Here is a 10,189-nt window from a genome sequence, read left to right as displayed (position 1 = left end):
AGATCGGCGAGATGCACCACTGTGCCTCACCGAGCTGCGAAGGATTGACATCGTGAATCAACCCTAACCCTAACGAGATATTAGACTAACTTCCTTATACTGATACGGTCATATCACGTGATCGAGACAGTTTTTCGCCAATATCTCGTCAGGGGAGAATTTTAACCCTATGTCATGGGGGTTGATTCGGAATCACCGTCCGAATATACATCGAACGAAGTTGGTTTCAACTGTCGGGGGCTCTTTTAGAACAATCTCGAAGATCGACTGTAGAGTGATTTAGCACGCTCGTCTGAGGTGACTCGCAGTCTATGTTGATAATTGATAATACCTTCGCTTTCCTTGCGCAGTTGCGGTAAAATTAAATATCTGCAAATTATCAGCTCTAAGTGCAAGTGTCCACGAGTTTTAGTGCATATAATTCCCGGAAATAATTATAACGAGAAACAGCACATTTTCTGGGAATTTTTACATTTCCCGGAGCTTTTTACGTCTAGAGGTTCAACAATTTCATTTACTTAAAGCTTACAGTTACTTGAAATTGAATACTCCATACATGGTCATCAAAACTAGAATTATATTGTTACTAGTGTAACCCGGCCTTCGGCCGGGATTTCACTGCCGCAGTTAAAAAGGGTAGGAGCATTTACCCGTTGAGTCAAAACCCGCATTAGGTGAGCAATTCTATTCGGAGTGCCCTCACGTATCCAATGGTATCTTAAACAATAGTAATAGTATCTTAAACAGTAATCAATAGAAATTAACCCTTAACACCACACCCGCCTATCATATTTGTGAACACGCATAACATTGTCGTATGAAAGTATGAACTCTCTCTCTGCAGTCCAAACAGTGCCCCCTCCCGGGCCCTCCCCTAATGAGATTATAGTATAGACAGCGAATCTTACCCGGGTAACTCAATTACACTAATTATGCAGCTACATATATGCGAGCCCCGTAACTCTTACTGTTCTGCTCAAGCTATTTTATGTAACATTTGTGGTACAAAACCATCAATTAAACCACCTATCAACGACCGATTTAAAAAACCTTTATCATTTAACTTCGTCAGAGTTTTGTCGGCACTTTACCGAAAAAATCAGTCCCGCAACTCTTACCGTTTTCTTGATTAAGCCGCTCGGAAATTACAAACAGACAGACAGACACACATTCTGGGATTATAAGTTAGATACTTGCACTAATAGCATAACTTACAGTCATTATTTATTAATGAATAGTTAAGCTACTGTAAGTCAGTTGCGTGCTCACATGGGTGGAGCATATCCCAGTCTAACAATCAGTTATGGGCCATCTACTTAATCGCAGATTTTCAGACCACCCCCCCCTCACCCTGTTCCGGTTCGGGTGAGTCCGAAATTTCAAAACCCCCAGGTAACATCCAATTTGTCGTCCCAGTAATTGCGTTCAAGACAGCTTTTATTGCGTTTATTAATATAAGTAATACTGATAAGAGAGTGATGTTGACAAGATATTCCATATAAGGTCAGTCCTGAACCTGATTCCATGCTATTATAGCCCATTGAACTGTGACATCTCTTTGTTACCCTATATTAACACGTACCATGCTAGCCATACTCATAGTAACACTCCATGGTCGCCATAGTAACACTCCATGGTCGCCCGTATTAGTGCTCCCTAATGGGTATGGCTGAGTGCGGTTATTGCATGTGCCAGCCCAGGACTTGAGGTGCACAGTTTAGTAGTAATATTTGGCAACTCACGCTCATCAGAACTTGAGGTGCGCAGTTTAGTAGTGATATTTGGCAACTCACGCTCATCAGAACTTGAGGTGCGCAGTTTAGTAGTAATATTTGGCAACTCACACTCATCAGAACTTGAGGTGCGCAGTTTAGTAGTAATATTTGGCAACTCACACTCATCAGAACTTGAGGTGCGCAGTTTAGTAGTAATATTTGGCAACTCATGCTCATCAGAACTTGAAGTTGAGGTGCGCAGTTTAGTAGTAATATTTGGCAACTCACCACTCACGCTCATCAGAACTTGAGGTGCGCAGTTTAGTAGTGATATTTGGCAACTCACGCTCATCAGAACTTGAGGTGCGCAGTTTAGTAGTGATATTTGGCAACTCACACTCATCAGAACTTGAGGTGCGCAGTTTAGTAGTAATATTTGGCAACTCATGCTCATCAGAACTTGAGGTGCGCAGTTTAGTAGTAATATTTGGCAACTCACACTCATCAGAACTTGAGGTGCGCAGTTTAGTAGTAATATTTGGCAACTCACACTCATCAGAACTTGAGGTGCGCAGTTTAGTAGTAATATTTGGCAACTCACACTCATCAGAACTTGAGGTGCGCAGTTTAGTAGTGATATTTGGCAACTCACACTCATCAGAACTTGAGGTGCGCAGTTTAGTAGTAATATTTGGCAACTCACACTCATCAGAACTTGAGGTGCGCAGTTTAGTAGTAATATTTGGCAACTCACACTCATCAGAACTTGAGGTGCGCAGTTTAGTAGTAATATTTGGCAACTCACACTCATCAGAACTTGAGGTGCGCAGTTTAGTAGTGATATTTGGCAACTCACACTCATCAGAACTTGAGGTGCGCAGTTTAGTAGTAATATTTGGCAACTCATGCTCATCAGAACTTGAGGTGCGCAGTTTAGTAGTAATATTTGGCAACTCACGCTCATCAGAACTTGAGGTGCGCAGTTTAGTAGTGATATTTGGCAACTCACGCTCATCAGAACTTGAGGTGCGCAGTTTAGTAGTAATATTTGGCAACTCACGCTCATCAGAACTTGAGGTGCGCAGTTTAGTAGTAATATTTGGCAACTCACGCTCATCAGAACTTGAGGTGCGCAGTTTAGTAGTGATATTTGGCAACTCACGCTCATCAGAACTTGAGGTGCGCAGTTTAGTAGTGATATTTGGCAACTCACGCTCATCAGAACTTGAGGTGCGCAGTTTAGTAGTAATATTTGGCAACTCACGCTCATCAGAACTTGAGGTGCGCAGTTTAGTAGTGATATTTGGCAACTCACGCTCATCAGAACTTGAGGTGCGCAGTTTAGTAGTGATATTTGGCAACTCACGCTCATCAGAACTTGAGGTGCGCAGTTTAGTAGTAATATTTGGCAACTCAAACTCATCAGAACTTGAGGTGCGCAGTTTAGTAGTGATATTTGGCAACTCACGCTCATCAGAACTTGAGGTGCGCAGTTTAGTAGTGATATTTGGCAACTCACGCTCATCAGAACTTGAGGTGCGCAGTTTAGTAGTGATATTTGGCAACTCATGCTCATCAGAACTTGAGGTGCGCAGTTTAGTAGTAATATTTGGCAACTCACGCTCATCAGAACTTGAGGTGCGCAGTTTAGTAGTGATATTTGGCAACTCACGCTCATCAGAACTTGAGGTGCGCAGTTTAGTAGTGATATTTGGCAACTCACGCTCATCAGAACTTGAGGTGCGCAGTTTAGTAGTGATATTTGGCAACTCACGCTCATCAGAACTTGAGGTGCGCAGTTTAGTAGTGATATTTGGCAACTCACGCTCATCAGAACTTGAGGTGCGCAGTTTAGTAGTGATATTTGGCAACTCACGCTCATCAGAACTTGAGGTGCGCAGTTTAGTAGTAATATTTGGCAACTCACGCTCATCAGAACTTGAGGTGCGCAGTTTAGTAGTAATATTTGGCAACTCACGCTCATCAGAACTTGAGGTGCGCAGTTTAGTAGTAATATTTGGCAACTCACGCTCATCAGAACTTGAGGTGCGCAGTTTAGTAGTAATATTTGGCAACTCACGCTCATCAGAACTTGAGGTGCGCAGTTTAGTAGTAATATTTGGCAACTCACACTCATCAGAACTTGAGGTGCGCAGTTTAGTAGTAATATTTGGCAACTCATGCTCATCAGAATTTGAGGTGCGCAGTTTAGTAGTAATATTTGGCAACTCACGCTCATCAGAACTTGAGGTGCGCAGTTTAGTAGTGATATTTGGCAACTCACGCTCATCAGAACTTGAGGTGCGCAGTTTAGTAGTGATATTTGGCAACTCACGCTCATCAGAACTTGAGGTGCGCAGTTTAGTAGTGATATTTGGCAACTCATGCTCATCAGAACTTGAGGTGCGCAGTTTAGTAGTAATATTTGGCAACTCACGCTCATCAGAACTTGAGGTGCGCAGTTTAGTAGTGATATTTGGCAACTCACGCTCATCAGAACTTGAGGTGCGCAGTTTAGTAGTGATATTTGGCAACTCACGCTCATCAGAACTTGAGGTGCGCAGTTTAGTAGTGATATTTGGCAACTCACGCTCATCAGAACTTGAGGTGCGCAGTTTAGTAGTAATATTTGGCAACTCATGCTCATCAGAACTTGAGGTGCGCAGTTTAGTAGTGATATTTGGTAACTCACGCTCATCAGAACTTGAGGTGCGCAGTTTAGTAGTAATATTTGGCAACTCACGCTCATCAGAACTTGAGGTGCGCAGTTTAGTAGTAATATTTGGCAACTCACGCTCATCAGAACTTGAGGTGCGCAGTTTGGTAGTAATATTTGGCAACTCATGCTCATCAGAACTTGGTCTAACTCTACTATAACTCTATAAGTATAGTGCAACGATTGCGAATTAGAGATTTCTTTAGAAACTGTCAATAAGTTCAGCCAATCAAAATCTAAATAAAATTTAATCCATTAAATTATCGAGCTACTTTTAATGGACTCTAGAATATCGGCTGCTGATATTTTATCATCAGAGATCTCAACCGCCGATTCTAAATGGCTCACTATTATTCACACATATTCTAATTTATTAAATGGTGCCCCAGTGATAATGTTTGCTGTACTTGACGTGTTTAATATAACATCGTGTTTAGTATTAGATTGGCTTGTGCTGCGTCCTGTCACTGTGATAGAACCTTGTCTGTTTATTGCTGACAGAATGATGATACATATCATAATATTAGTATTACAATCATCAGCTCATATACCGACCCCGTCATTTCGTCTCAACGCTCTATCTTATTCACTTGCTGAGTTGCATACCAAGCGTTCTACCGTGATTTCTTATTAATATAACGGTTATCAAAACATTGCAGAGGGAGCTGTCAGCTAAACTTGAAGTACCACCACTACCAGGGGTACCACTACCACCTGTTTTATAATTGAACAAACATTATAAGATAGAGAACTGGCAGGATAGCGTAACTGTCGCAAAAGCAATTGTGCTATAGATTATAAAGGGTTATATTACTAGGGACCAGGTAGATTGCCCCGGCGAATGATTAATTAAGCAAAGAAGAACTTGTCCAAATTCAATCAAACTAACTAACTATCCTGTCTAATGAATTCCTAAAAAGGAATAACCACTAGCAGTACCACTCCTGAACAACCACAACTAATATGCAAGACAATCAGTCACCACTTCCCAAATCATTTATTGTTTTTAAACAAGCAAGCATGGTCGGGAACCTTCTATACTTCGATAGAAAAATCTTCTATTAAAGCAGCATTATTACAGTAAGTTTTACTTTACCCGAAAATAATTAAGGGTTACTACATTATGGCTATTGTAAAAATAGTTATGTAAAGAACTTTATGAACTTAATGAAAAGTAATCTATATATATCCTATATAGTTTGGCTTCGTTATATTATATTTGGTTATATAAATATGATATTTGGTTTCTCGTATTTGTGATGCCCAATAACCATAATTGTACCCTCTCGGTCGAACAGTGCCTGAGTTTTGACTATGCTTTCATTATCATCACCTCTGTGAAGATATAATAAGCCCTTGGCTACCTCCTAAACAAGGGTATAATAATAGAAGTCTCGGAGATTTAAAGTAATGTCTCCAGACATCCCTATAATTGCCCTGAAACGCTGCTCTACTAACTCGACTGAAGTCTGAACAATCCCCATATTATGGTACCTACTTAAATGCAAGCAAATTTGATGATTGGTCGTTTAAGCATCACAAATGGACTTCAATTGTTCTCTCAACCTCTCATTTCCCCTGATGTTCTGGTCCTCTGATGTTCTGGTCCTCTGATGTGCTGGTCCTCTGATGTTCTGGTCCTCTGATGTGCTGGTCCTCTGATGTGCTGGTCCTCTGATGTTCTGGTCCTCTGATGTTCTGGTCCTCTGATGTTCTGGTCGTCTGATGTTCTGGTCGTCTGATGATCTGGTCCTCTGATGATCTGGTCCTCTGATGTTCTGGTACTCTGATGTTCTGGTCCTCTGATGTTCTGGTCCTCTGATGTTCTGGTCCTCTGATGTTCTGGTCCTCTGATGTTCTGGTCCACTAATGTTCTAGTCCTCTGATGATCTGGTCCACTAATGTTCTAGTCCTCTGATGTTCTAGTCGTCTGATGTTCTGGTCCTCTGATGTTCTGGTCCTCTGATGATCTGGTCCTCTGATGTTCTGGTCCTCTGATGATCTGGTCCTCTGATGTTCTGGTACTCTGATGTTCTGGTCCTCTGATGTTCTGGTCCTCTGATGTTCTGGTCCTCTGATGTTCTGGTCCTCTGATGTTCTGGTCCACTAATGTTCTAGTCCTCTGATGTTCTGGTCCACTAATGTTCTAGTCCTCTGATGATCTGGTCCACTAATGTTCTGGTACTCTGATGTTCTGGTCCTCTGATGTTCTGGTCCTCTGATGTTCTGGTCCTCTGATGTTCTGGTCCTCTGATGTTCTGGTCCACTAATGTTCTAGTCCTCTGATGATCTGGTCCACTAATGTTCTAGTCCTCTGATGTTCTAGTCGTCAGATGTTCTGGTCCTCTGATGTTCTGGTCCTCTGATGATCTGGTCCTCTGATGATCTGGTCCTCTGATGATCTGGTCCTCTGATGTTCTGGTACTCTGATGTTCTGGTCCTCTGATGTTCTGGTCCTCTGATGTTCTGGTCCTCTGATGTTCTGGTCCTCTGATGTTCTGGTCCACTAATGTTCTAGTCCTCTGATGATCTGGTCCACTAATGTTCTAGTCCTCTGATGTTCTAGTCGTCTGATGTTCTGGTCCTCTGATGTTCTGGTCCTCTGATGATCTGGTCCTCTGATGTTCTGGTCCTCTGATGATCTGGTCCTCTGATGTTCTGGTACTCTGATGTTCTGGTCCTCTGATGTTCTGGTCCTCTGATGTTCTGGTCCTCTGATGTTCTGGTCCTCTGATGTTCTGGTCCACTAATGTTCTAGTCCTCTGATGATCTGGTCCACTAATGTTCTAGTCCTCTGATGTTCTAGTCGTCTGATGTTCTGGTCCTCTGATGATCTGGTCCTCTGATGATCTGGTCCTCTGATGTTCTGGTCCTCTGATGATCTGGTCCTCTGATGTTCTGGTACTCTGATGTTCTGGTCCTCTGATGTTCTGGTCCTCTGATGTTCTGGTCCTCTGATGTTCTGGTCCTCTGATGTTCTGGTCCACTAATGTTCTAGTCCTCTGATGATCTGGTCCACTAATGTTCTAGTCCTCTGATGTTCTGGTCCTCTGATGTTCTGGTCCTCTGATGTTCTGGTCCTCTGATGTTCTGGTCCTCTGATGTTCTGGTCCTCTGATGTTCTGGTCCACTAATGTTCTAGTCCTCTGATGATCTGGTCCACTAATGTTCTAGTCCTCTGATGTTCTAGTCGTCTGATGATCTGGTCCTCTGATGATCTGGTCCTCTGATGTGCTGGTCCTCTGATGTGCTAGTCCTCTGATGTTCTGGTCCTCTGATGTGCTGGTCCTCTGATGTTCTGGTCCTCTGATGTTCTGGTCCTCTGATGATCTGGTCCCCTGATGTTCTGGTCCTCTGATGATCTAGTCCCCTGATGTGCTGGTCCTCTGATTATCTGGTCCTCTGATATTCTGGTCCCCTGATGTTCTAGTCCTCTGATGTTCTGGTCCTCTGATGTTCTGGTCCTCTGATGTGCTGGTCCTCTGATGTGCTGGTCCTCTGATGTTCTGGTCCCCTGATGTTCTGGTCCCCTGATGTTCTAGTCCTCTGATGTTCTGGTCCTCTGATGTTCTGGTCCTCTGATGTTCTGGTCCTCTGATATTCTGGTCTTCTGATGTTCTGGTCTTCTGATATTCTGGTCCCCTGATGTTCTGGTCCCCTGATGTTCTGGTCCTCTGATGATCTAGTCCCCTGATGTGCTGGTCCTCTGATTATCTGGTCCTCTGATATTCTGGTCCCCTGATGTTCTAGTCCCCTGATGTTCTAGTCCTCTGATGTTCTGGTCCTCTGATGTTCTGGTCCTCTGATGTGCTGGTCCTCTGATGTTCTGGTCCTCTGATGTTCTGGTCCCCTGATGTTCTGGTCCCCTGATGTTCTAGTCCTCTGATGTTCTGGTCCTCTGATGTTCTGGTCCTCTGATGTTCTGGTCCTCTGATGTGCTGGTCCTCTGATGTTCTGGTCCTCTGATGTTCTGGTCCTCTGATGTTCTGGTCCTCTGATGTTCTGGTCCTCTGATGTTCTGGTCCTCTGATGATCTGGTCCCCTGATGTTCTGGTCCTCTGATGATCTAGTCCCCTGATGTGCTGGTCCTCTGATTATCTGGTCCTCTGATATTCTGGTCCCCTGATGTTCTAGTCCTCTGATGTTCTGGTCCTCTGATGTTCTGGTCCTCTGATGTGCTGGTCCTCTGATGTGCTGGTCCTCTGATGTTCTGGTCCCCTGATGTTCTGGTCCCCTGATGTTCTAGTCCTCTGATGTTCTGGTCCTCTGATGTTCTGGTCCTCTGATGTGCTGGTCCTCTGATGATCTGGTCCTCTGATGTTCTGGTCCTCTGATATTCTGGTCCTCTGATGTTCTAGTCCTCTGATGTTCTGGTCCTCTGATGTTCTGGTCCTCTGATGATCTGGTCCTCTGATTATCTGGTCCTCTGATATTCTGGTCCCCTGATGTTCTAGTCCTCTGATGTTCTGGTCCTCTGATGTTCTGGTCCTCTGATGTGCTGGTCCTCTGATGATCTGGTCCTCTGATTATCTGGTCCTCTGATATTCTGGTCCCCTGATGTTCTAGTCCTCTGATGTTCTGGTCCTCTGATGTTCTGGTCCTCTGATGTGCTGGTCCTCTGATGATCTGGTCCTCTGATGTGCTGGTCCTCTGATGATCTGGTCCTCTGATGTTCTGGTCCTCTGATATTCTGGTCCTCTGATGTTCTAGTCCTCTGATGTTCTGGTCCTCTGATGTTCTGGTCCTCTGATGATCTGGTCCTCTGATTATCTGGTCCTCTGATATTCTGGTCCCCTGATGTTCTAGTCCTCTGATGTTCTGGTCCTCTGATGTTCTGGTCCTCTGATGTGCTGGTCCTCTGATGATCTGGTCCTCTGATTATCTGGTCCTCTGATATTCTGGTCCCCTGATGTTCTAGTCCTCTGATGTTCTGGTCCTCTGATGTTCTGGTCCTCTGATGTGCTGGTCCTCTGATGATCTGGTCCTCTGATGATCTGGTCCTCTGATGTTCTGGTCCCCTGATGTTCTGGTCCTCTGATGTTCTGGTCCTCTGATGTGCTGGTCCTCTGATGTGCTGGTCCTCTGATGTTCTGGTCCTCTGATGTTCTGGTCCTCTGATGATCTGGTCCTCTGATGTTCTGGTCCTCTGATGTTCTAGTCGTCTGATGTTCTGGTCCTCTGATGTTCTGGTCCTCTGATGTTCTGGTCCTCTGATGTTCTGGTCCTCTGATGATCTGGTCCCCTGATGTTCTGGTCCTCTGATGTGCTGGTCCTCTGATGTTCTGGTCCTCTGATGATCTGGTCCCCTGATGTTCTGGTCCCCTGATGTTCTGGTCCTCTGATGTTCTGGTCCTCTGATATTCTGGTTCCCTGATGTTCTAGTCCTCTGATGTTCTGGTCCTCTGATGTTCTGGTCCTCTGATGTTCTGGTCCTCTGATGTTCTGGTCCTCTGATGAGCTGGTCCTCTGATGTTCTAGTTTTCTGGTCTGTTTAATAACACCAATGTTATTCTGCATTAGCAGTGGTAGATAGAATGCTAAAAACAGTAGTAAAGAACGTTTAACGTTTTTAAGCGCATGCCAGATAAAATTTTTTGCAGACATGTTCTTGATTAATGAAATAACATCATCATATTACTCATATTCAGCCGACGAACTTGATATTGACGATCTCAGATTGACAGATTATTAGAACGGTCGTGCGTTGCAACCTGCAACCTGCACGACTCGTGCGTCTGTTGACGTGTGGTGTCCGATG

The 10,189-nt window shown here is 44.0% G+C and overlaps 1 protein-coding gene across 1 annotated transcript; it reads right to left on the bottom strand.

Annotated features, from left to right (window-relative positions):
* Positions 1-9,585: 9,585 nt before the first annotated feature.
* On the bottom strand, positions 9,586-9,948 carry LOC134819868 (uncharacterized). The gene has a single exon (XM_063830017.1). It carries the CDS (start codon positions 9,946-9,948, stop codon positions 9,586-9,588), a length of 363 nt encoding a protein of 120 aa, XP_063686087.1.
* Positions 9,949-10,189: the final 241 nt, after the last annotated feature.

This window comes from Bolinopsis microptera, chromosome 8, assembly GCF_026151205.1.
Source record: "Bolinopsis microptera isolate Bmic1 chromosome 8, MBARI_Bmic_1.0, whole genome shotgun sequence".
Classification (NCBI taxonomy): Eukaryota; Metazoa; Ctenophora; class Tentaculata; order Lobata; family Bolinopsidae; genus Bolinopsis; species Bolinopsis microptera.
This window is presented reverse-complemented; position numbering and strand designations above follow the sequence as displayed.

Coding starts and splice junctions, on each gene's coding strand:
- LOC134819868 (XM_063830017.1), bottom strand. CDS start 9,948: ATGCAGAATAACATTGGTGTTATTAAACAGACCAGAAAACTAGAACAT.